General features: G+C 40.4%; 1 protein-coding gene across 1 annotated transcript in view; it reads left to right on the forward strand.

Annotated features, from left to right (window-relative positions):
* LOC131976470 (plectin-like) overlaps nucleotides 1-27,245 on the forward strand; it is a 74,008-nt gene that overhangs the window by 45,599 nt on the left and 1,164 nt on the right. Inside the window, exons 12-34 of the mRNA XM_059339521.1 lie at nucleotides 91-186; nucleotides 280-407; nucleotides 1,832-1,925; nucleotides 2,509-2,663; nucleotides 2,749-3,061; nucleotides 3,146-3,223; nucleotides 3,332-3,493; nucleotides 3,581-3,685; nucleotides 3,782-3,877; nucleotides 4,005-4,130; nucleotides 5,007-5,159; nucleotides 5,261-5,415; nucleotides 5,789-5,915; nucleotides 6,887-7,070; nucleotides 8,901-9,058; nucleotides 9,897-10,075; nucleotides 10,173-10,311; nucleotides 11,174-11,530; nucleotides 11,644-11,727; nucleotides 11,847-11,951; nucleotides 12,431-12,529; nucleotides 14,443-17,796; nucleotides 20,045-27,151. Coding sequence (XP_059195504.1) covers nucleotides 91-186; nucleotides 280-407; nucleotides 1,832-1,925; nucleotides 2,509-2,663; nucleotides 2,749-3,061; nucleotides 3,146-3,223; nucleotides 3,332-3,493; nucleotides 3,581-3,685; nucleotides 3,782-3,877; nucleotides 4,005-4,130; nucleotides 5,007-5,159; nucleotides 5,261-5,415; nucleotides 5,789-5,915; nucleotides 6,887-7,070; nucleotides 8,901-9,058; nucleotides 9,897-10,075; nucleotides 10,173-10,311; nucleotides 11,174-11,530; nucleotides 11,644-11,727; nucleotides 11,847-11,951; nucleotides 12,431-12,529; nucleotides 14,443-17,796; nucleotides 20,045-26,206 — 12,609 coding nt within the window. The 3' untranslated portion in view covers nucleotides 26,207-27,151. The remainder of the gene's footprint in view (nucleotides 1-90; nucleotides 187-279; nucleotides 408-1,831; nucleotides 1,926-2,508; nucleotides 2,664-2,748; nucleotides 3,062-3,145; nucleotides 3,224-3,331; nucleotides 3,494-3,580; nucleotides 3,686-3,781; nucleotides 3,878-4,004; nucleotides 4,131-5,006; nucleotides 5,160-5,260; nucleotides 5,416-5,788; nucleotides 5,916-6,886; nucleotides 7,071-8,900; nucleotides 9,059-9,896; nucleotides 10,076-10,172; nucleotides 10,312-11,173; nucleotides 11,531-11,643; nucleotides 11,728-11,846; nucleotides 11,952-12,430; nucleotides 12,530-14,442; nucleotides 17,797-20,044; nucleotides 27,152-27,245) is intronic.

A 27,245-nucleotide genomic window follows, 5' to 3' on the forward strand; every position in this document is an offset into this window, starting at 1 on the left:
ATTTTTGAGAAGGAGTAAAACACAAATTAAAGAATTGATAAAAGGAAATCTAAATTGCCAATTTAAACTTTTTGTTTAATTTTCCTTTAGCTTCTTTGGCGCCAGTTCTTGAAGTTCAAAGAGTCAGAGCTGCCTGTGAAAGAGACGGACAAGAACCGGTCTAAACACATCTACCAGTCCTTTGAGGCAAGCTGACCCTAATTTTCTATTCTTCTGTGTTTTATCACGCTCTGTTTTGTTGAGCGATAGCTTACATATTCTGCTCTCATCTGCCAACAGAGTGCCGTGCATGCTGGTCAGGTGAAGGTCCCTCCAGGCTACCATCCCATTGATGTGGAGAAAGAATGGGGTCGACTTCATGTGGCCATCCTAGAAAGAGAACGGCTGCTCAGGATAGAGATTGAGAGGTTAGGACAGTAATGGATATACAGTACCATAATGAACCAACAAGTGCTGTTGTGTACAAGACAGGACAGTATAGAAATATATAAATCGGAATCTAATATCAGGATTTTAAAGCAACATTATGCATAATTTGTCTTTTTTTTCAGATTGAAATTCACTTGTACACTGCTGTCAAAAATATGAACAGTTGAAAATTGTTACATGATTACATTACTTATATCAAAAACTAGCAAGTCAACAACTTTGCTAACAGCCAAACAAGCAAATGCAGCAACATTTAACATAGCAAGCCAGCTAATATTACTTACTACCACCAGCAAAAACAACCTGAAACCTTCTCCTCCCCATGGTCCAAAGCTTCCATGTTCACGGTGTAAACAGCAACACTCCCTTGATTCACAGAGCTCCCAGCACTGCTCGCAACTAAAGTTAGCAGTTAGCGCTTAGCTTTTCTTTAGCTTTCTGTCCATTACAAAGTCCATAATTATGAGAGACGAGGTAAAGCAGTATGAGGACAACACAGGGAAAAAACAAAAAAAACATTTTTCTTCTTGAAATATGATCCAGTTTTTTGTGTGTGTTGATTTTAAAGCCACAATGTATTGGTAAAATTGTTAATGATGTTGTTGTAATTCAAAATGGCACCTAGGTAGTAGCCTAGCTTTAGCTTTAGGGTAATCTGTTAGCTAGCTTACCTTCCAACATCACCAAAACTGGGCTTATATGATAAAAAAAATACTTATTTGGACATCTTTTTTTCCCAACTAAAGTTGCTTCTTTATTTCACAACTCTGAATGTTATTTTACCATCATAGCTTTTCAGTTGCAGGCGTATTGCATCATTTTCCTGCTTTGGTTAACGATAGCCAAACATCTGTTTGTATCAAAACTAGAGAGATGTGATCCTCATAACTGGCCCCATAAAAAAGATATAATTAGGTCTGATGAAATCGGATGAGACATTGTAAATTGGTATGTATTAAGAGTAATGTTGCATCATGCCTGGAAAATGGGATGGCTCTGTGTCACGAGATTGTCCGGTCATCTCCCAGTCTGATAGTCTTGTTTACGGTTCTGACATGTGGAATGACTGAATGGGCAGACTGGATGTCTTTGTCATTTTCATCTCACTCTGTGCTGCGCTGGCGGAGTGTTTTCCTAAGAGGCAATGGGAATGTGAGGAGTAGTGACTTTGTCGTAGTTGGGACTGCAGTCTTTAGAAAGAATTGAGGAATGGCATTTGTGAGTGACCCTCATAAATTGGAGTATTTGCTGCAACACGGATGGCCGTAAGTTGTGATCTTTAGCGTCTAGCGCAGGTCCTCGTCCTAGAAATATCTCCTAGAAAGGAGTTGATAATAGCGGAATGGAACCACAATTTTCCAAATGTAATTTTGTTGTATTTTTCTTAATTTACCTTATCCAGACTCGAGAGGCTCCAGAGGATTGTCACGAAAGTCCAGATGGAGTCTGGTTCATGTGATGACCAACTCAGCCACCTGGAGACTCTGCTGCAGACGGTATGTCCTATTCATATCTAAAATTAGAAATACCATACTTTGGTGTGTGTTCACAAAGAAGATAAGATGAGATGATTCTTTACTAGTCCTGCAGTGGAGAATTTAAAGTGTTACTGCAGAAGAAAGAATCCACAAGATGATCATTTAGTCCATGTGTCTTTTGTTAATTTAATTGTGACCAAAGAGTTTGGGATTATACGTTTTTCCCCAAAAACATTTAAATATTTAATTGAATTCAGCAGGCAATGGTTGCTGGCATCAGCAGCATCGGTCATATGGTCATATTCCATCCAAGCACAGACTTCTTAAGCCTCTTTCACATCATTTAGTTTAACACAAAGTGACTACAAAGCATCCTTGTAATTAGACTTTGAAGAATACATTTTACTAAAGTTCTATAAAGGCCATCTTCCCATCAGATATGTAAAACTACAGAAAAATTTAAAAAATAAAATCAGAGGAATCTCTTCAGGCAGATAAATGCTGATGTGTCAATCACAAGTCTTTGTTTACCTTTCTAATGTCAGTGGAATCTGAAAAAGAAGCTAAAAATTAATATTTGTATTGGCTGTCTTCCCTTCAGGACATTCGTCTGCTGAATGCAGGGAAACCAGCTCAGCACACAGCAGAAGTGGAGAGGGAGCTGGACAAGGCAGAAAACATGGTCCGCCTGCTCTTCAACGATGTGCAGATACTCAAGGATGGGCGCCACCCTCAGGCTGAGCAGATGTACCGCAGGTGGGTGCTGTGTATATTGCATGCAAGTGAACTTTTAACATGAAATACAAAAACATTTAAAGTACTGTATTTTTTATCTCCACAGGGTTTACCGCCTCCATGAGCGCCTGGTGAACTTGCGCAGCGATTACAACCTCCGTCTGAAGTCCTCCGTGGTGACTATGACCCAGCAGACCACCCAGCAGACCATCCAGAAACCGCGGCCTGAGATGGATGATGTGACTCTTCGTTATGTCAGAGACCTCCTGGCCTGGGTGGAGGAGAACCAGGTTCGCATCGATCAAGCCGAGTGGGGCACCGATCTGCCTACTGTGGAGTCCCAGCTGGGCAGCCACAGAGGCCTGCACCAAACTGTGGAGGACTTCAAATCCAAGATTGAACGGGCCAGGGCTGACGAGGTAGTACTCTTATCAGGAGGGATCACATACTATCAGATGTTGTTCTGTTGATTTTATAAGTAACGTCTGTTTTATATCCTGCAGAACCAGCTGTCTCCTATCAGCAAGGGCTCGTATAGAGAATACATGGGTAAACTGGACCTTCAGTATGGCAAACTACTGGTAAATATGTTCATGTTTCAAAATGCACTGAATGGAAATGCTTTAATTTGTAGTTGTGGGTATTTGAGTGCCTAATTTTATTTATTTTTTTCTTATTTTTTCCTTCAGAACTCTTCTAAGTCCCGCCTGAGGAACTTGGATTCACTCCACGGCTTCGTCACCGCTGCCACAAAAGAACTGATGTGGTTAAACGACAAAGAAGAAGAGGAGGTCAACTTCGACTGGAGCGACAGGAACACCAACATGACGGCTAAGAAAGACAACTACTCGGTGTGTTTCAGAAGAAGATTTTCACACAAAATGTTTGCAGAAATGTACTAAAAGAACTCTAAATTGACTTTTTTTTTGCTTGTTCAGGGTCTCATGAGGGAGCTGGAGCTGAGGGAGAAGAAAGTCAATGATATCCAGGCTACGGGAGACAAACTTGTCAGAGATGGACATCCTGGCAAAAAGACAGTTGAGGTAATAGCTCTCGTCTCCGGAGCCGAAACTCCACATACTGAATTAAAGATAATAACTTTGGCCCAAACTAATGCACTATCATTCCGTCTGTTGCAGGCCTTCACAGCCGCCCTGCAGACTCAGTGGAGCTGGATCCTCCAGCTGTGCTGCTGTATTGAGGCTCATCTCAAAGAAAACACAGCCTACTACCAGGTATGGAACTGTGACATTTATGAAAATGAATCTGTTGAATTCTAAACAACCCTACAATAAATAGCCAATGATATTTATAGAGCAAACAATGACATTTTCTGTCCCCTGTGATGTCCTTTCCCCGCAGTTCTTTGCCGATGTGAAAGAGGCTCAGGACAAGATGAAGAAAATACAAGAGAACATGAAAAAGAAATACAGCTGTGATCGCTCCACCACAGCCACACGCCTGGAGGATCTGCTGCAGGACACTGTGGTGAGTGATCACTGCTTATGTTAATTTGTCAGCTGTGCATGCACATGGTGATCCCAGATGAGCTTCTTAACTAAATGTATGTTAATGTGATGATGATGTTGATTCAGAATTAACCCTTGTTTCTCATTCTAAAAAGGTTTGTGTGATCTCCTTTGACAAAATTGTCTATCAAAAATCTGTCTCTAAAAGTATACATTGATATTAATTTTAATTTAATTTTAATTAGTTCATTTTTTGTTTTGTTTTGACAAAACAGTAAAATGTGATTATTTTTTGTAGATTTAATGCTCAGCAATTTTTTCATAGTCTAGGATATGTCAATGATTGGCAACAACTTTTATTTTGATGCATTTTTATTTTTTTGTGCAGGATCAGATGAAATCCTTCCTAAAATTGAATTTGATTCTGTATACTAAATGGTAGGACAACAATAAAACTACAATATGAAGTCAGATTAAAAGCCTGATATAATAAAATTCATGATTTTTAGCTTTTGATTTTTTTTTTTTTAGCAATTTCACCAAAGACATTTTTGTCCTTAAGGGTCTGAGTGTCCTTATTGTGGCTACACAGTGTATTAAAGACTTATTATAGGAGCTGAGTTTGAATCTCCAAAACTGAAAAAAAGCACACTCTTGCCAAAATGTGTCATATGTCATATTATATTCGATTAGATTTTATTGTCCCCAGGGGGAAATTCATTTTCACATGAATTTGTCATGTCATATGCATTAACACAGTGGAAATAATCAAACATGTGAAAAACCAAACATGTCCTGAGTCAGCAACAAGGGTTAATACTGACCATCAGAAACTAAATTGTCATATATAATTTTTCAATTGTAATCTTGTTTGTTTTTATTTATTTTCCATCAGGAGGAGAAGGAACAGCTGAATGAATTCAAGACCCTTGCTACCGGTCTGAACAAGAGAGCCAAGTCCATCATCCAGCTGAAACCACGTAACCCCACCACCTCCATCAAAGGCAAACTGCCCATTCAGGCTGTGTGTGACTTCAAGCAGCAGGAGGTTAGTGGTTTGTTATTCACTCACAGTCCTGAGTTGCCATACATGTCAAAAAAACTTCAGTATGTAATGTGTGTATTGACCCATAATGGATTGTGTTTCAGATCACTGTCCACAAAGGAGATGAGTGCGCTCTACTCAACAACTCACAGCCCTTCAAGTGGAAGGTCCTGAACCGCTCGGGACACGAGGCAGTGGTGCCCTCCGTCTGCTTCATGGTGCCTCCAGTCAACAAGGAGGCCGTGGACGGTGTGTCCAGGTGAGAAGACAGAATCAGTCACATATATGGCAGTTGTGTATGTAAACTGAGTAATGTAGCTACTCAAACACACTTTTTTTTCTGGAACCAGCAAGGTTTATGGAAAATGTGTTGTTGTTGTTTTTTGGGGGTTTTTTTTGGGGGGGGGGGGGGGGGGGGGGGTAATGCTTCTAACTGGCAACTAATGTATGTTTCTGTCAAACAATCATTTCTCTGACACATTGCACCAAATACATAATTGGTTTAATATTCTGTATACAGCAAGATATATAACCCCTATTGTCCGTTTCCTAATTCTAAATTCTAAATTCTAATTCTAAATTCTAAATTTTAAATCCTAATTCTTGCACTATCTGTGTTCTTCTCTCTCCAGTCTGGATACAGGTTATCAGCAGATGGTGACTCTGTGGCAGACCCTCCATATCAACATGAAGAGTTTGCTGTCATGGCAGTATCTGATGAGAGACTTCACACAGATACGCTCCTGGAACATCAGCATGGTGGGCATTAATGCTTTTTATGCAACAACAAAAAAAAATAGCCATTAATCACAAGTTCACCTGTATGTGCAAGATGAAAGAACAATACAGAAACAACATACATTTACATATGGCAGCCCTGAAAGAGAGGTGGAAAAAAAATCTGTCTGAAACAGTTTTGTATCTTGAGTTTATGATATAGAATATGTGAAAATAAGGTTTTAGGATAAGGATAATATTTCTAAATCCCTTACATTTTTTGTCTGTTTGGAGAAAATTTGTTTTTGAATTGTTAAAAAAAAAGATTTTGTTAGGGTAATTTTTCTAGGTTATTTTCTTAATAAGTGAAAACAGCTTTAGCAGGTTATTTATTTATTGATTTAGTTACTTAGTTAATAATTCTCAGGATGCTTTTAGAAGTGTTTGTTGTTGTAATACTCAATTTGGCCACAAGAGGCTACAGTTCAACACTAGTTGTAAATAGGACTACAAGCCTTCACACATTTTTTTGGCTAGCTAGCTGACTAACTGCTATAGCTCACACTAACTGCAGATTATCGCCAATTAAAATACATATTTAGCCAAAGAATGACATGAAAGTAATGTTACATAACTTACTAACACATAATGTAGTGCATGGAGAAATAAAAACTCACCTGGAAGAAAACATGAATGTCTTTAGTCCAAACCAAAAGGTTCCATTAGCTGTAAATAGCTAATACAAGCTAATAAATCAATCACATTTTGGGAGGTAAGAGCTTTGTTATGTTTAATGTTTGGCATCACATTAAGTTATGGTAGGATAATTTGATAGCTCTAGAAAAAGAGTGCACTACCAGTCTTGATACAATTAACAACAAAAGCATTTTCTTCGTGCTGTAATGATTCTGTATATTTCAGTCCATGAAAAAAAGCTAAATAAGAGTATAAAGCTCTTACACAGCGGAAGTCCTGCCTCTTACCCCTACTCCATTCTTCTTCCCTCTGCGCAGTTAAAGACCATGAAACCAGAGGAGTACAGGCTGATGATGAGGAACCTGGAGCTCCACTACCAGGATTACATGCGTGACAGCCAGGACTCGCAGCTCTTTGGCCCAGATGACCGCATGCAGGTGGAGGAGGACTACACCAAGTCCACCCAGCATTTTGAAAACCTGCAGCGCTCCATGGAGAAAGGTAGAAACAATTAAAAATGTCTAAACAAAGAATGATTTGAATATTTGAATATTCGTGGATATAAAAAGGGAATATACAATTCATGAATAGGAGCTTTACATCATATAACTGTTGTTCACCTTTTAGGACTAATGGTTGTAAAACTCAAAGGTGAGTGATGTCCAGCCTGTCAAAGCTACAGCTCACCAAGTGTGTCCACGCTTTGAGCTTTGGAAGTTCAAAGATAACCATTAGAGCTAGATTAGAGTTCACTAAGAACTGCATGTTGTTTTGGCTCCCACCTTTTTCTTTTTTGCAGCTCTGCACAAAAACATATATTTTTTTAATGGGGCTAAAGTGTTTTATGCTTTGTGTCATGCAGCAGTGTCACCTAATGTGAGATTAACTGGGTATCAAATATTTGTCATATACTAGGGCTGCAGGATTTAGAAAAAAATATATTTTTATGATTATTTTGCTCGATTTAATTTTTTTTGCAATTTGATTACTGATATCGCAATTGCGATATGCATCGTTATTCTTATTTTCTTTGAAAAAATATATTAAAATGATTATGATGTGATTTCTTTTGTGAGGATCTCTACAGAGCAAAGATTTTTTTTAAATAGAACAATTTCTAGGCGGGGACATCTTGTAGTTCCACAAAACTTGAGTCAGAATCATATTTGAAGACATATTTTTCTTTTAACAAATATTGCTTCTCCTGCTATTTAGATATTACAATATTCTGTAGTGCAATCTCAATAAAATTTCAATTATTGTGCAGCCCTACTATATTTTGTATGCTATCACTGTAGTTTATATGGAGCTGCGTGTGTTTGTGTCACAACACATAAAGAGCTGCATGTATGGTCGTGCCTATGTGCACGGCAGATAATTAGTTGACCTTGCAAAAAAAGTAATTTAAGTGTGAAAAATGTTTAGAAGGACGTAGATATGAAGTGACTAAAGAAAGATGGTGCTGCCACGCAAGAAAAGATAAATTGATCAGTGTCATGTTATAACATGAAAAGTTTATTGTTATAAAATAATGTTTTGGGTTTTTTTTACATCAAAACAACATATTTCTATTTTAAAAACAAGATTTTTTTTTTTTACATTATTATGACATACAAGCATTTTGCTTTATAACAGAAAATTTGTCTTGTGAGTTTCTTATTTTTGTGAAAGTGGAACGTCACGGTTATCTCATTTTAGCATGAAACTTTTCACATCATAACAAGGTAAATAGTATATTGTTACAACAACAACATTTTCTTGTTATAACATGAGTTTGTATGTCATAATGAAATAAAAATATATGGATATAACTTGAAAACATCTTATTATAGCAATAAGGTTCCCACGTTATAATGTGATACTGATACATTTTCCTTTTTCTGGCATGGCAGCAGCTTGCTGTTGTACGTTACACATCAACACTACCAGATCATGAATGTGCCATATTATACTGTACCATAATGTGTGAAAGTATTTTTTTTATCTGTTCAGTAGATTCTGTTCAGTACATTATTGGCCCTTGAGTGTTTTAAAAAGTCTATTTCCTTTAACCAATTTAGGCCTAAAACGCCTGTAAAAATGCCTATAAAACATTTGGGCGATTTAAAAAAAAAACCTGAAGTTTTTCTGGAAATTCAACAGAAGTGTCAACGCTTCTACTAAATAATAGATTTTTCAGCCTCTGTAGCAGATAGAAATGAAATTCAAAAAGTATTTGAGAGCTTATACAAATACTACAAAACGACATATCCTCTTTCCCGGCTTTAATGGGTTAAAAACACTGAATAGTTTATTCTGCTGTTCTAAACTGATACATGTGCTGTTACACAGGTCAGAAGGACGAAACTCTATGTAAGAACTACATCTCTGAGATCAAAGACCTGCGTGTGCGTATCGAGGACTGTGAGTCCGGGACTGTGGCCCGCATACGCAAACCTCTGGAGAAGGAACCTCTGAAAGAGTGTGTTCAGAAGACAACAGACCAGAAGGTACTGTACAAAACAATGTGACCATATTAGTTAAAAATGAACACCTACTGGCCTTTATGTTCTACTCTATATTGTGTACCACAATGCTTGAATCAGCTGGGTTGCCTGCAGCCTGGATGATTCTCTCACAGGCTAATTTCCATGAGCTTGTCTTGTATTTTTGCTTGAGGGGATGAAGTGGAAACACGTATTAATATCCTCTTTGCAAAAGGATACACGTCTCAATGTAGAGAGATGTAGAGTGTTGGGCATATGTTTGAATGCTGTGGTCACTGTGTATTTTCCAGCAGAAATGTTGTACATTTTCTTGACCCTCCTGACAGTCTATATCTTGAGCTAGTTAGTTTTTATATAAGCCTGATGAGCCGAAATCTTTCAGTGCTGCAACGAATGAAATAATTGATTAGTCAATCGACAGAAAAATAATCACCTACTTTGATAATCAGTTACGTATAAAAATGTCAGAAAATACAGTTTTCAGATGCTCAAATATGTAGATTTTCTGCCTTTCTCTGTTTTATATCATATCAAAGTGAATATCCAACAAAACAATAGATTAGACTTAGAGAAACTGGGTTGGACTTTTTTTTTTTTGCTATTTTTGACATTTTTAGACCAGTCCAGAAAACAATAAGCAGATTAATTGATAGTGAAAATATATTGTTTGTTGCAACCCTAACATATTGGAAAGTTAAAAAAAAAAGGTAAGGTTCTTAGCGACCCACATGCCCTAAAGGCAAAACAAATTCATCAACATGGAGGGAAGAAGGAAAGATCAACAAGTTTGACTAGTTTTGACTCTTTACATGTTGTTAACTCTTGTTGTCTTGTTTTACAGAAAGTCCAGGTGACGCTTGAGTGTCTCAAGAAGGACCTTGATAAGGTTTCTGTGAAGACACAGGAGGTGTTGTCCTCCCCTCAGCCATCTGCCTCAGCTCCTGTCCTGCGCTCAGAGCTCGACCTCACGGTGCAGAAGTTCGATCATGCCCACATGCTCTCCTCCGTTTATCTTGACAAGTGAGTTTCCAGCCGATTACTGTTGAGAGTTTAAGAGAAAAATGCATTAATGTAGCTATGTTTTGCTACTTTATTTACATGTTGTTTCTTGCTCCAGGCTGAAGACTGTAGAAATGGTGATCCGTAACTCACAGGGGGCTGAGGGAGTTCTCAAGCAGTATGAGGACTGTCTGCGCGATGTTCACACCGTACCCAGCGACGCCAAGGAAGTCGAGTCTTACAGAACAACACTAAAGGTAAACAGCATATGATTCTGTTACTGTGTGTCTCAGGTCAGAAATACTGTTAGAGGATTAATATTGTATCATAGGAATGAGTTCTTAAACCCTGAAGTAAGTTAGCATTTTAGTTAGCATTTTAGCGCCATCCAGTCTATCCTCTCAAAGTCAATGAGGATTTTGAATGGGTTTTTGGTTAGATGCCTGAAATAAGTAACGTGTTTAACAAAAGCTGAAGAAATTTCAGCGTTTTGTTGTACGACATAAAATATGTTAGGAAATACTTTCGGAGATTTTACGTGTTTTTAAAAAAGTGGTTGCTAACAAGTGTCTAAATGAGACTACAGTGGTTGTTGGACATTAAACGTCATCACGCCGGACACAGACAACAACTCTCTCACTAGTCCCCCTTACAGCCTCTAGTCGCGTTTTTTCAATGCTCTTGCGCACTCTTGTAGATTGTAAATTATGTTAATAAACAATTTATTAGACTACAGATTTGCTAGTCTTAAGCATAATGAGTGCGACATAGAAGTCATGCGACCGTGGTGTAGTTCGCAATAGCATGACGTTAGCTTTTACTTTCGTCGGCTGCATTAAAGCTTCAAACATAATAAAAGTTCTGTTAATTTGTTAAGATTTCCCTGCTGAACAAAACGTGTAAGCATCAGAAACTTTTCTTTCCCACAAAGCTTAATCCATTTTCTGCCGTGATCCAAAATTTAATGCAAAAATCCAATAGGTGAATTCTCAATAGACCCCATGGAGATGCTAACTTCCAGTTTGGCCTACACAAATACGTCATTTCATTTGCTCTCTATGAAACCTTGTCTTGTCTCTTGAGTGATTATTCTGACTTACTAATGTATAAAATCTGCAGAAAATGCGAACTGAGGCTGAGGGCGAACAGCCAGTGTTTGACTCTCTGGAAGAAGAGCTGAAGAAGGCCTCCACCGTGAGCAACAAGATGTCCCGTGTGCACAGCGAGCGAGACGTCGAGCTGGACCACTACCGCCAGCACATGTCTAATCTTCAGGACCGCTGGAAGGCCGTGTTCACCCAAATCGACATCCGCCAGAGAGAGCTGGAGCAGCTCGGCCGCCAGCTGGGCTACTACCGCGACAGCTATGATTGGCTGATCCGCTGGATTTCTGACGCCAAGCAAAGGCAGGAGAAGATCCAGGCTGTGTCCATCACTGACAGCAAAACTCTGAAAGAGCAGCTGGCCCAGGAGAAGGTAGATCCAAAACTAAGAATACGTAGCATTTTTTATTATTATTATTATTATTATTATTATTTTCACATGAGACAATGAACTGAAGTCTTAATGTAAACCATTTTTCAAAACAGAAACTGCTGGAGGAGATCGAGAATAACAAAGACAGAGTTGATGAGTGTCAAAACTATGCTAAAGCATACATTGATACTATCAAGGCGAGTATAAAACAACACTAGTTTGCATTAATTATTGTAAATATTATAATTTGGAGCATTTATAGAAGTATTTCTGGCATAACTGATATATGGAGGGTGTCCTTTTTTTTCTCAAATAGGACTATGAACTCCAGTTGGTGGCCTACAAAGCCCATGTGGATCCTCTTGCTTCTCCCTTGAAGAAAACCAAAATGGATTCTGCTTCTGACAACATCATTCAGGAGGTGGGTTTCTTGGAACCCATCTTGGATTCAATATCGGGAAACTAGTGAATGTTTCGATAAAGGACAACTTAAAGGCACAATGAGTAGGAGTTGTCCGTCATGGCTTGTTAAGATTGATTCTTGTTTTGGAACGAGCTTTGCTTGGCAGTGTCCGCCATTTTTGTAGCTTTCTCTTGGATGCAAGTTCATGATACCAAAAAAAAATCCAGAACGCAGCAAAATGAAAAGCTTAACTTACTTAAGTACATTTTCAATGCAGGACTCTATTACTCTTGTGTTATGTGTATTACTAAAGGATCTGACTAATTCCTCCACCACTTTTCAGAAGTGATGATCGAGAAGTATTTTTTTTTTCATGAGTCCAACATTTTTTTAGGAATACGACTCATTGTGCCTTTAACCCAGAACTGATTTCCCTGTGAAAGATATTTGCATGAAGATAAAAATGACAAAGTGTTGTTTGTTTCTCCCTGTATCAGTATGTAACTCTGAGGACCCGCTACAGTGAGCTGATGACTCTGACTAGTCAGTACATCAAGTTCATCACCGACACGCAGCGCCGCCTGGAGGACGAGGAGGTGCGTGACAACTGGCTGAGGATCCCAAACAAACTAAATTCTAACATTAACCTAACCAACCAACCAAATAATCAACCAACCAACAAACGAGATTACCCGCCGATCACTGAAACGCATGCCTGCAAGCACTGTGTGTCACGCACACACATTCACACACACATTACATTAATGTACGGGTGACAAATAGTTCCTTTGCACTGGTTACGCTTGAAACTTTGGCATGCTGTAGCTGATCTTTTAGCTAGAGAAGCACATATTATATGCTCTTTAGATAGAGTGACCACATCAAGACAAAGGGTTAGTAAAAGAGCAAAAAAAGCAAAATTATAACTGTGGACAAATATGATGCATGAGGTGTGTGATTGCATTCAAGTGAATACAATATGTAAATAGATCATTCATCCAGTTACATTGAGACTATAATTCTCAAAAACTAGTCGAAAAAAATACAGCACACTGTGTTTGTATTAGCTTCTTCATCTCCATTCATTGTGTGTATTGTGACGTTTTAGATTCAAAGTGAGGGGTTCTTTTTTCACTACATTTTTCCTTTTCTTTCTTATCTGTCTGGCCACTTCATTTCCTGTGGTTAAAATCAAAGTGAAGGCTCTACATTTCAGTCTTAAACATGGTCTTCAGCTCTCCTTTTTCCCCACATTAACACAAGTTTGAAGTTTTACATTATTTTCTAACCCTAATGTTTTGTTTGTTTCTTTGCTTCTCTTAACTGCTTGCCAGTGCTTTGCCATGATGAATGCTTAACTTGTTTGAGCATTAAAGAGGTAAACTACTCACAGTGTTTCTACTGTACCGTATAATCTCCATTCCCTCTGCCATCTCTGTGTCTCTCAAACTGCATTTTGGCTTTTCATGGCTTTATTTTCTCGCTTTCAAGTCAGCCTTTTATAGAATTACAGTAACTACTATATCTGCACTGAGAGTCATTACTCTTACTCTCACTATGCACTCATTATTCTTTTAAACCCACTTTACTGCTTCCTTAAACTGCTTCCTACGGTGCTGCCTAGAGCTCTAAACTTGTTTCCAGACTTATATTGATCAGCTGAACCTGTTATCCTTGACTTTGACTTTCTTTTTCTATTCCATTTTATTGCAAATAGTGATTTAAAGAACCCCCAATGCATGGGTTAAGACAAAAACTCATGAATGGTGTGAATAATACTCTTACATGAGGCATTTATTCCTTTTTTGAAAAAAATAAATGAATAAAAATCCCACACTTGCACAAAGACAATGTACATAAAAAATAAAAAAATTATGTGAAAAAGTTTAACAGAAACACTTTAAGCAACTGAACATGGCATATCAATATTTGAATATAGATTTTAAAATAAATGTGTGGGAGATATTCTATGACATACAAGAAATTAGGAAAATTTCAGCCACTTATGCAATAAACATTCAAATGTAAACACTTTGATTAGAATTAAAGGTACATCATATGCATACAATATCACAATGATGGTGCAGTTCTAGAACAGTTAGTGCTACAGCTACAGTTGCATGCCATATGTTTTTCTTGCTGTGTTGTGAAGTGATATTTTGTTTCCATACATTAATTAATTCATCCCCATCATCCATTTTTTTCTGATTTGTCTTGTCATTAATTATTTTACTTGCATCGTGAATTTAACATCACTTTGATGAATGTGCATCTAATTTGTGTCCAGTGATTGATCTTTGACTTGATCTTTGAGCTAACTTTAACATTAACATTGCCCAGGTAATACAGTACATTAAGTTGCTCTTATTCCAGTGTGATTAGGCTGTGATTACATCAGTAATTACAATTCAAATCCACACTGTTTTGAGCTGGCTAATGTAAAGTGCTACCTTTAACATGTCATGCTTGATTGTAATCCTTTCTTTACCATTTGCTTCCACTAATGCAGAAAGCTGCAGAGAAACTCAAAGCGGAAGAGCAGAAAAAAATGGCCGAGATGCAGGCTGAGTTAGACAAACAGAAGCAGTTAGCTCAAGCTCACGCAAAGGCCATTGCCAAAGCTGAGAAAGAGGCTCAAGAGCTGAAGCTCAGAATGCAGGAAGAAGTAAACAAGAGAGAGATTGCTGCTGTAGATGCAGAAAAGCAAAAGCAGAACATCCAGCAGGAACTGCACGAGCTCAAAAACCTCTCAGAGCAGCAGATCAAGGATAAAGGTCAGCTGGTGGATGACGCTCTTCAAAGCAGGACCAAAATTGAGGAGGAAATCCGCATCATCAGGCTCCAACTTACTACAACAGTAAAACAAAAGACTACCGCTGAAACCGAGCTCAAGCAGCTTCGTGACAGAGCAGCTGAAGCTGAGAAACTGAGAAAAGCAGCTCAGGATGAAGCCGAAAAGCTCCGCAAACAAGTAAATGAAGAGACCCAGAAAAAGCGCATGGCAGAGGAGGAACTCAAGCGCAAATCTGAGGCAGAGAAAGAAGCTGCCAAACAAAAGCAAAAGGCTTTGGAAGACCTTGAAAACCTCAAGCGACAGGCAGAGGAGGCTGAAAGGCAAGTGAAGCAAGCCGAGATTGAAAAGGAAAGACAAATCCAGGTTGCTCATCAGACAGCCCTGAAGAGTGCCGCCGCTGAGCTCCAGAGCAAACACACCTCCTTTGAGCAGAAGACCTCCATGTTGGAAGAATCACTCAAACAAGAACACGGAACTGTTCTTCAGCTGCAACAAGAAGCAGCACATATCAAGAAGCAACACGAGGATGCGATAAACGCCAGAGAAGACGCTGAAAAGGAGCTTGAGAAATGGAGGCAAAAAGCCAACGAGGCCCTCCGTCTAAGACTCCAAGCTGAAGAGGAAGCTCACAAGAAGAGTCTTGCTCAAGAAGATGCTGAGAAACAAAAGGAAGAGGCTGAGCGTGAGGCTAAAAAGCGAGCCAAAGCTGAAGACTCGGCCCTGAAGCAGAAAGACATGGCTGAGAAAGAACTTGAGAGGCAGAGGAAGGTGGCCGAGAGCACCGCTCAGCAGAAACTCACCGCAGAGCAGGAGCTAATTCGACTCAAGGCAGACTTTGACAATGCAGAACAGCAGAGATCCCTCCTTGAAGATGAACTATACCGCCTGAAAAATGAAGTCATTGAAGCACAGCAACAAAGGAAACAGCTGGAGGATGAACTGGCCAAAGTGAGGAGTGAAATGGATTTACTCATACAGCTTAAGTCCAAGGCAGAAAAGGAGACCATGTCCAACACAGAGAAGAGCAAACAACTTCTTGAGGCTGAAGCTGCCAAGATGAAAGGAGTGGCTGAGGAAGCAGGCAAGCTTCGAGCCATCGCAGAGGAGGCAAAGCATCAACGGCAAGTCGCTGAAGAAGAGGCGGCTCGTCAGAGAGCCGAGGCTGAGAGGATTCTCAAAGAGAAGCTGGCTGCAATCAGCGAGGCCACTCGTCTAAAAACAGAGGCTGAAATCGCCTTGAAAGAGAAGGAGGCAGAAAACGAAAGGCTCCGGCGCCACGCTGAGGATGAGGCTTACCAGAGGAAAGCTCTTGAAGACCAGGCCAACCAGCACAAGCAAGAGATTGATGAAAAGATCATCCAGCTCAAAAAATCATCCGAGGCTGAAATGGACAGACAAAAGGCAATTGTGGATGATACACTGAAACAGAGGCGAGTTGTCGAAGAAGAAATCCGAATTCTTAAGCTCAACTTCGAAAAGGCTTCATCTGGAAAACTTGATCTGGAGCTGGAGCTGAACAAGCTGAAGAACATTGCAGAGGAAACTCAACAAAGCAAACTGAGAGCAGAGGAGGAGGCGGAGAAACTACGGAAGCTTGCCCTTGAGGAGGAGAAGAGGAGGAGGGAGGCAGAGGAAAAGGTAAAAAAGATTGCCGCCGCAGAGGAAGAAGCAGGCAGACAACGCAAGGCCGCCCAGGACGAGCTTGATCGGCTGAAAAAGAAAGCAGAAGAAGCCAGAAAGCAGAAAGAAGAGGCTGATATCGAAGCTGAAAAGCAGATTGTTGCAGCCCAACAAGCAGCCCAAAAATGCAATGCGGCCGAACATCAAGTCCAGAGTGTCCTTGCTCAACAAAAGGAAGACATCCTCATGCAAAAGAAGCTGAAGGAGGAGTACGAGAAGGCCAAGAAGCTTGCCAAAGAGGCAGAGGCAGCTAGGGAGAAGGCAGAAAAGGAGGCAGCTCTCCTTCGTCAACAAGCAGAGGATGCAGAGCGGCAAAAGGCTGCTGCTGAGCAAGAAGCGCTTAACCAAGCCAAAGCTCAGGAGGATGCTGAGAGGTTGAGAAAGGACGCTGAATTCGAAGCTGCTAAACGAGCTCAAGCAGAAGCTTCAGCACTCAAGCAGAAGCAGCAAGCCGATGCTGAAATGGCAAAGCACAAAAAACTGGCAGAGCAAACACTGAAACAGAAGTTCCAAGTCGAACAAGAGCTCACAAAGGTGAAGCTGAAGCTTGATGATACTGATAAACAGAAATCTCTCCTGGATGAAGAGCTGCAGCGCCTGAAGGACGAGGTTGATGATGCTGTCAAACAAAGAGGCCAGGTGGAGGAGGAGCTGTTCAAAGTCAAGGTTCAGATGGAGGAGCTGCTCAAACTAAAGAACAAAATTGAGGAGGAAAATCAACGTCTGCTGAAGAAAGACAAAGATAACACACAGAAACACCTGGCAGAGGAGGCTGAAAACATGAAAAGGCTTGCAGAGGATGCCGCTAGGCTAACTGTAGAATCTCAAGAGGCTGCACGCCTGAGACAGATTGCAGAAGACGACCTCAATCAGCAACGAGCTCTCGCAGAGAAGATGCTCAAAGAGAAAATGCAGGCCATACAGGAGGCATCTAAACTCAAAGCTGAGGCGGAGATGCTCCAAAGACAGAAGGACTTGGCTCAGGAGCAGGCACAAAAGCTGATGGAGGATAAGCAGCTAATGCAACAGCGTCTGGAAGAGGAAACGGAGGAATATCAGAAGTCACTTGAAGCTGAGAGGAGGAGACAATTAGAGATCGTAGCTGAAGCAGAAAAACTCAAGCTTCAGGTTTCTCAGCTCAGCGAAGCCCAGGCCAAGGCTCAAGATGAAGCTAAAAAATTCAAGAAACAGGCTGATAAGATTGCTGCACGTCTTCATGAGACTGAGATGGCCACCCAAGAAAAAATGACGGTAGTGGAAAGACTGGAATTCGAGAGACTTAATACCAGCAAAGAGGCGGATGATTTACGTAACGCAATCGCAGACCTAGAGAACGAGAAGGATAGGCTGAAAAAGGAAGCAGAAGAACTTCAAAATAAATCTAAAGAGGTATTGTGTCAAAAATGGCATAACAGAGCAGCTTATGTCATTGTTAACTCTTTCTGAGAACTAACATACTTCTTTCTTCAACTTTCCTCTATTCCTTTCTCTCAACATACTAATCATGAAACCCTATCTTTGATTTTAAATATTATTTCTTTTACAGTGCACTGTGCTCATGCAAATTACACCCTGAATGTTGCCTCATATCCTGGAATGTTTTTTTTTTTTTTTTCCTTTTTTTCAGACATCATTCAGCTTCATTTGTCTTTCAGTTGCGACTCAGCTCAAAAATAAACAATCTGTCTGAAATTATTAAAATAATGTTAATCCAATTGCAGTTTAGCCAAAATGTCTCCATGTGAGATAGAGAATTTAAGAGAGATAGTCTTGAATTTTAATACCTGCACCCACAGATTTACTAGAACTTTTAACCTCTAGGAAGATTTATGCCAGTGCTTAAAGAGCTGTAATGGAATGTTCCACTGCATTTATCAAAGATTGTCTCAAATGCCATACTTGCAGGATAAAATAAATAAATGTGAAAAAATAAAAGCATTTAAACACACCCAGTAGTAACCATGTCAAGACATATCAAAGAAAGACGCCTCAACCAAACAAGCCTCAACCCCTCCAGATATCTGTATTTCTTTTTTTTTTTTTCAGACAAACCAACACCAACACTAGTGTTTCCATTAAAGTCGATTTGAATTTTTGAGCTAATTTTTGAGCATTAAAGAAAATACGAATTAGGGATGTTTCCATCAACTGGTCTAGATCACATAAACAAAGCTGCATAAACATACTTTTGTAGGAAGATGGCAGTGTTATGTGTTAATGTAGGCTAATCTATCGGTAAACAGTAGTAGAAGAAGAGATTATGCAAGAAAGAAAACAGTAGAAGAAGAGATTGAGCAAGAGAAAAAAATAATAGAAAGAGGTTGCTAATCAGACAACTTTGGCCACCCATGAAAGAAAATATCTATTCAGGAATTAGATTCAATTGGGACTTTTCAAACTTATTCGCAAAAAATGTTTCCATCTCCTGTTTAGCATATTAACTATTTTTTGGAAAAAATACAAAAAAACACCTCAAATCACTTTTATGCACAAATTTCGAAAGTTTTTTTCTAATTTGGGTGTTTCCATCAAGCTTTTCTGGAAATTTCCAAAATGCACATTGAAATAATAAAACGCACCTAAATGGGACCATAGTTGGTATGCTCATTAGTTTTATTGATAGAATACGCTGAGGTGAAGTTGAAAAACAATGGAGTATTCCTTTATTGTTTTTCAGGGTTTAAAACTGATATTGCAGCCAGCCACCAGGGGGTGATCAGCATGTTCTGGCTTCACTTCTGGGGAGCCATCATGTCAGCCATCTTTATACAGTCTCGATTGCAACACTTTTAATAGCACAAAAAAACCTGTACAAACAAGTGAGAGCCAGCAAAATACTATTCTAATGAACACCTTTACCAATTTATCGTTATCACAGTTAAGCATAATATCATATTGGAAACTAGACTTAGTTGAATTAAGTTCATCTTAGTCCAGACCGACCGCATCAATGATTTTTCTCAACTGATTTGTAACACTTCCAGGCAGAGCACTTCTCTTATTACTACTTCTTCTTAAGTTGCAGAACCCTGAGCTTTCAGGGCCACCGTAGATTAGGAAATTTTACAAATGGGTCTGTTGTAATTGTGTTTCTGTCCAGTGTGACCTGGTGATATGCAGCGTCACCAGCAAGTTCTGACAAATACAAATATATTGTTTTGGACTGAATTTACTTAGTTTTGCAGATACATTACATAGTCACACAGTCATATGGGATTACACACACAATCTGTGATGAAGGTGATAATCAATTTCAAGGATTTGGTGCCATTTCATACTTTTAGGCAGGAATATCAAAAAGTTTGTTAAAAGGGGTACTCTTGTGACACACTGGTTGTAGATTTTTTGTAATTTAATAAGTTGAGAAGTGTCATTCTTATGGTTGATCTGGACTTAATAATGTAGGCGGAAATACAAAAAAATTTGACCAATACGACAATTTATTATCTGATATCTTGAAACAGTGATGCCAGACAAAGAGGACGTCAGTTAGGGCTTATTTTATCGCCATAAGCATAAGCAGAGTGCATTGTACAAATTGTATCCATTACAAAATAAATAAACAAAATATGTACAAAATATATGCCTTACCTGCATACCTGTTGTAACTTATTTTTTCTATGTTTATTCCTATCAGATTGCTGATGCACAGCAGAAACAAATGGAACATGAGAAGACAATGCTCCAGCAGACATTCCTGACAGAAAAAGAGATGCTTTTGAAGAAGGAGAAGCTAATTGAAGATGAGAAAAAGAGGCTGGAGAGCCAGTTTGAAGAAGAGGTCAGAAAGGCCAAAGCTCTCAAAGATGAACAGGAACGTCAGAGACGGCAGATGGAGGACGAGAAGAAGAAACTCCACGCTACCATGGATGAGGCCCTCAATAAACAAAAAGAGGCGGAGCAAGAGATGCTTAACAAGCAAAAAGAAATGCAAGAACTGGAAAGAATGAGACTCGAGCAGGAAAGGATTCTTGCCGAAGAGAACCAGAAATTGCGCGAGAAGCTGCAGCAGCTTGAGGAAGCACAGAAGAACCAACCCAAAGAAAAAGAGCTCATTTATTCAAAAACGGTTGAGACAACAAGAACCGTTTATAATGGCCAGAATGCTGGTGATGTGGTTGACAGTGTGGATAAGAAACCAGATCCCTTGTCTTTTGATGGCATACGTGAGAAGGTGCCAGCAAGCAGACTTCATGATGTTGGTCTATTACCCAAGAAAGAGTTTGACAGGCTGAAGAAAGGCAAAACCACGGTGCAAGAGCTTGGTGAGACTGAATATCTAAAGAAAATTCTCAAAGGAAAGGACTGCATTGCTGGTGTTTTGACACCATCTAATCAAAAAATGTCCATTTATCAAGCATCAAAAGAGAAGAAAATTACCCCAGGCACTGCCATGATCCTTCTTGAAGCCCAAGCAGCCACTGGTTACATTCTAGACCCAATTAAGAACCAGAAACTTTCTGTTAATGAGGCTGTCAAAGAAGGCGTGATTGGTCCTGAACTGCACAACAAAATGCTTTCAGCTGAGAGGGCAGTCGTTGGTTACAAAGATCCATACACCGGTGGGAAGATCTCTGTCTTTGAAGCTATGAAGAAGGGTCTGCTAGAACATGATCATGCCATCAGAGTACTTGAGGCTCAGCTCGCAACTGGTGGCATTGTCGATCCCAACAATAGTCACCGGGTACCCAATGAAACTGCCTACAAACAGGGTCAATATGATGCTGAAATGAACAAGATTATGGAGAAGCCTTCAGATGACACAAAGGGATACTTTGACCCCAGCACTCAGGAACCTTTGACATATTCTGAGCTGATGGCAAGATGCTCCACTGACCCTGACACCGGTCTGCTACTCCTGCCAATCACAGACAAAGCTGCTCAGTGCTCCAGCATCTACACAGAGGAGGAGACCAAAGATGTGTTCAGCAAAACCACTGTGTCTGTGCCATTTGGACGATTCCAAGGAAAGACTGTGACCATTTGGGAAATAATCAATTCAGAGTACTTCACAGAGGACCAGAAGAAGGACCTTCTCCGTCAGTACAAGACAGGCAAAATCACCATTGAAAAAATTATTAAGATTGTGATCACAGTTGCAGAAGATAAAGAGAAGAAGAATGAGATTACATTTGATGGTCTGAGAGCACCTGTCCCTGCCACTGAGCTGCTGGAGTCCAAAATCATTGATAAAGATCTCTACAATAAATTGCACAAAGGCAAAAAGACCGTCAAAGAGGTGTCCGAAATGGGGCCTGTCCACAAGGCACTGAAGGGTACAAACTGTATTGCAGGTGTAGTTATGGACTCATCCAAGGAGACAATGTCCTTCTATCAAGCTATGAAGAAAGACATGATGAGGGCAGGGCCGGCCTTACATATGCTTGAAGCCCAAGCAGGAACAGGATACGTCGTTGATCCTGTTCACAATCAGAAGTACACTGTTGATGAAGCTGTTAAGGCCGGCGTTGTTGGTCCTGAACTGCATGAAAAACTCCTGTCTGCAGAGCGTGCTGTTACAGGGTACAAAGATCCTTATACTGGAAAGACTGTATCTCTGTTCCAGGCAATGAAGAAAGATCTCATCCCTAAAGAACAAGGAATCCGATTGCTTGATGCCCAAATGGCTACAGGTGGCATCATTGATCCAGTAAAGAGCCATCATATTCCTCATGATGTGGCCTGCAAGAGAAATTACTTTGATGATGAAATGAAAGAGATTCTAAATAGCCCCACTGATGAAACAAAGTGCTTCTTTGACCCCAACACAAAAGAAAATGTGACATACTCAGAGCTCTTCAAGAGATGTGTCCCTGACAAGAAAACTGGTCTTCCACTTTTGCCTCTTTCTGACGAAGCAATCAATGCAAAGGAGGAACCATCTTACAATGAAGCCCAGACAAAAGAGGCAATGACTCAGGCAACTGTGGAGCTTGACTCTGGGCCATTTAAAGGCAGGAAGATGACCATCTGGGACATCATCAACTCAGATTATCTCACTGAGGAGCAAAGGCTTGACCTGCTCAGACAGTTTAGGTCAGGAAAGCTTACAATTGAAAAGATAATAAAGATTGTCATCACAATTGTAGATGAGAAAGAGGCCAAGAAACGAGAACAGTCCAGCTTCAAGGGACTTAGAGCTCCTGTCCCAGCAAGCTCTCTGTATGATTCCAAAATCATTGACAAGCCAACCTTTGACCAACTTCAGCAAGGCAAAACAACACCTAAACAAGTCAGTGAGAATCCCAATGTCAATAAATACCTCCAGGGATCTGATAGTATCGCTGGCATCTACCTAGAGCCAACCAAAGAGAAAGTAAGCATTTATCAGGCCATGAAGAAAAAGCTCCTCAGACAAAATACAGGGCTTTCACTTCTTGAGGCCCAGGCTGCTACTGGATTCCTTGTAGATCCAGTGAGGAACCAGTGTCTGACGGTAGACGAGGCAGTGAAGTCAGGCCTTGTTGGCCCAGAGCTACATGAAAAACTTCTCTCTGCAGAAAAAGCTGTCACTGGTTATAAAGATCCATTCACAGGCAACAAAATCTCCCTCTTTGAGGCTGTGCAAAAAGATCTCATCCCGACGGAGCATGGTATGCCTCTAATTGAGGCACAGATGGTTAGTGGAGGAATCATTGATCCTGTAAACAGCCATCGTGTCCCAAGTGATGTTGCATATCAGAAGAACATTTTCAGCAAAGAAACTGCCAAGACTCTATCTGAACCATCTGATGAAAACAAGGCATTCATCGACCCAGAAACCGACGAGAAAGCTACCTACAGACAGCTGAAAGACAGGTGCCATAAAGATCCAGAGACCGGCCTGTACATCCTTCCACTCTCAAAGCCTCAGTCTCCAACTGTTGTCGAGAAGACATACCTCTACACAGAGGAACAGACACAGAGCGACTTGACCAGCACCCAGATTGACATTCCAATTGAAGGTTTTGCTGATAAACCAATGAACCTCTGGGAAATCATGAACTCAAACTTGCTTCCAGAGACAGAGAGGCAGAAGCTCATGGATGAATATCGTGCTGGAAATATCACTAAAGAGCGGATGATCATCATTATAATTGAGATTATGGAGCAGAGAGAGATTGTCAGAAATGATAGCCCACTGTCATGTAAGACTATAAGGAGAAGGATAACTATTGAGGAGCTCTTCAGTGCCCGCATCATTGACTTGGAGACATACAACCTCCTTAAACAGGGCAAGAGGGACATTCGTGACATAATGGAGATGACCAGTGTGAAACAGTATCTCTATGGCACAGGCTGTGTCGCTGGGGTCACAACAGATTCAAGCTCCAAGTTAAGCATATACCAAGCAATGAAGAGAGGTTTTTTGAAACCAGAACTGGCCCTCAGCCTCCTAGAAGCACAAGCTGCTACAGGATTCATTGTCGATCCAATTCAAAATGAAACACTGACGGTTGACGAAGCTGTGCGTAAGGGTGTTGTTGGCCCCGAGATCCATGATAAACTTCTGTCAGCTGAGAGAGCAGTCACAGGATACAAAGATCCATACAGTGGGAAAATCATATCCCTTTTCCAGGCCATGAAAAAGGATCTTGTTCCAGAGGATTATGCTCTGAAAATGTTAGAGGCCCAAACTGCCACTGGTGGTATTATTGATCCAGAATTCCAGTTTCACCTGCCAGAAGATATTGCCATGAAAAGAGGATACATCAACAAGGAAACCAACGAGAAGTTGAGTGACAGCGTTAAAGGATTTACCGACCCAGTCAACAACGAGGACCTGTCATATGCACAGCTGATCAAGAGATGCAAGTTAGATGGCGGGTTGCGCCTCCTCTCCCTGGGTGACAAGAGGCTGATGTTTAAGGGTCTAAGAAAACAGATCACGATGGAGGAGCTGCTCCGTTCACAAATTATTGACCAGCAGACTGTCACTGAGCTGAATGAAGGTCTCATTTCAGTAGAGGAGGTTAGCAATAGACTATCAAGGTACCTTGAGGGCACAAGCTGTATTGCTGGTGTATTTCTAGAATCTTCAAAGGATCGTCTATCAATTTATCAGGCCATGAAGAAGAACATGATTAGGCCAGGCACAGCTTTTGAGCTCCTTGAGGCACAGGCATCCACAGGATATGTCATTGATCCAATCAAAAACCTTAAACTGACCGTCAGTGATGCAGTGAGAATGGGAATTGTAGGACCCGAATTCAAAGACAAGCTCCTCTCTGCTGAGCGTGCAGTGACAGGATATAGGGATCCTTATTCAGGCAAGACAATCTCCCTGTTCCAGGCTATGAAAAAGGGGCTCATCTTGAAAGATCATGGGATCCGTCTCTTGGAAGCCCAGATTGCCACTGGTGGAATCATTGACCCAGAGGAAAGTCACCGTCTGCCAGTTGAGGTGGCCTACAAACGTGGCTTCTTTGATGAGGAAATGAATGAGATCTTGACAGATCCATCTGATGACACCAAAGGCTTCTTTGATCCCAACACTGAGGAAAACCTGACCTACCTCCAGCTAATGGAGAGGTGCATCACTGATCCCGACACCGGCCTGGTGCTCCTGCTCTTGAAAGAAAAGAAGCGGGAAAGGAAGACATCTTCCAAATCCTCAGTTCGTAAACGCAGAGTTGTCATCGTAGACCCAGAGACTGGCAAAGAAATGACTGTGTATGAGGCCTACAGAAAGGGACTCATTGACCACCAAACCTACCTGGAGCTTGCTGAGCAGGAGTGTGAATGGGAAGAGATCACAATGACCTCCTCTGATGGTACTGTCAAGTCCATCATCATTGACAGGAGGTCAGGGAGACAATATGATGTTGATGATGCCCTTTCACGTGGCCTCATTGACCAGAAAGCACTTGATACATACCGATCTGGAAACTTAGCCATCACAGAATTTGCCGACATGCTTTCTGGAAATATGGGAGGCTTCCGCTCACGCTCATCTTCCTTTGGTTCCACCACTGGTTCCACCTACTCCTCTCCGATGAGCCCCATACCCTCAATTAAAGCACCTGCAGTAATGTGGAATGACCCATCAGAGGTGACTGTCCCAATTGCTGGAATACTGGACATAGACACACTGGAGAAGGTGTCTGTCACCGAGGCCATACACAGAAACCTGGTAGACAACATCTCTGGCCAAAGATTGTTGGAGGCCCAAGCCTGCACAGGTGGAATTATTGACCCCACAACTGGAGAGAGATTCCCAGTGAATGATGCTACCGAAAAAGGTCTTGTGGATAAGATCATGGTTGATCGCCTCAACCTTGCTCAAAAAGCATTCAATGGATTTGAAGACCCCAGAACTAAAGAGAAGATGTCTGCCTCCCAGGCTCTAAAGAAAGGCTGGTTGTACTATGAAGCTGGGCAGCGTTTCCTTGAGGTCCAATATCTGACTGGTGGACTCATCGAGCCAGATGTTGAGGGCAGAGTGTCACTAGATGAATCCATCAGGAAGGGCACAATCGACGCCCGCACTGCCCAGAAACTGAGAGATGCTGGTGCTTATTCTAAGTATCTAACATGTCCAAAAACCAAACTGAAAATCTCCTTCAAAGATGCCATGGACAAAAGCATGGTCGAGGAAGGATCTGGCCTAAGGCTCCTGGAGGCCTCCTCACAATCCAGCAAAGGCCTCTACAGTCCCTACAATGCTAGTAACCCTGGATCTAACTATGGCTCCCGGACTGGCTCAAGAACCGGATCCCGATCAGGCTCCAGGAGAGGCAGCATTGATGCTGGCTTCAGCACAACCTTCTCGTCCTCCTCCTTCACATCCACTTCATCTGGCTACGGCCGCAGATTCTGATTAGCTAGTCCTGTTCCTAACAATATCCCAAATGTCTAAAAACAAACAATACTAATGCACTTTACAGTTGCATTTTCTAAGGAAAAAAGGTTACAGTAACAAAGAAATTATAATTTATTTATTCTGCCCCACATCAAGATTTGCCCAGGCTATTGATTATTTTTTCATATATGATGTTAGATGTCTAAACGTGTGCCTCATATATGGAGACATAAGCATATCAAGCATTACTAGATATATAAAATATTATTAGTACTAATTTCCAGTCAGTTTATATTTTTCAAAGCAAAGCATGGCATTTTTGCTGTTTTTTAAGTGACTTTATAGTTTTCATTTTACACTTGTTAAAAAGTTGTATACTTGAGCTTTCTGAAACTAATATATACTTTATGTATGTCAAACAGAGATATTTTTCCAGTATTCCTTTAAAATCCAAGGATATTTGTCTATTTTTTAATCTTTTTCGACAGTCCTACTAAATGAGATACTGTACGTCAACGTAGTTATAATGTTTTTAACAGAAAATACATAGATGCCTTCACATTTCTGAATGTTTGTATAGAGTATGGAAAGATTTTGTGTTATGTTTTTATGTTAAATGTTAAATGTTGCCTGGGTAACTAAATAATAAACCCAGTAAGAATACACCTGTTAGGCACACATAAGAGACACTACAGGAATACAACACTGAAAAGAAATACCAGAATTAAAATTATGCAGAGCATTCAAAAACCAGTTTCACATCTGTCATTATTTTGTACTTACGCCCATTGATATTTAGTGAACATTTGCATCCTTTGGGTTCATTACACCATTCATTTACACACTCCAAGCTTTAGATTCTTTATGTTCACCATCAGTCAAGTGCTCCTGGTTAATCCCAAGATGATGTCAGACTTGATCCTGCTCTCCCATACAGACCTACATCCTGTTATTTTGGTTCTTGTAAGTTGAAATCAGTTTGTTTTCCTTTTGCTTGATTTCTTCAGTTGATTTTGATCACATCTCAGAGCCCAAAATATGACATTCATTTATGCCA

This window comes from Centropristis striata, chromosome 8, assembly GCF_030273125.1.
Source record: "Centropristis striata isolate RG_2023a ecotype Rhode Island chromosome 8, C.striata_1.0, whole genome shotgun sequence".
Taxonomy (NCBI): Eukaryota; Metazoa; Chordata; class Actinopteri; order Perciformes; family Serranidae; genus Centropristis; species Centropristis striata.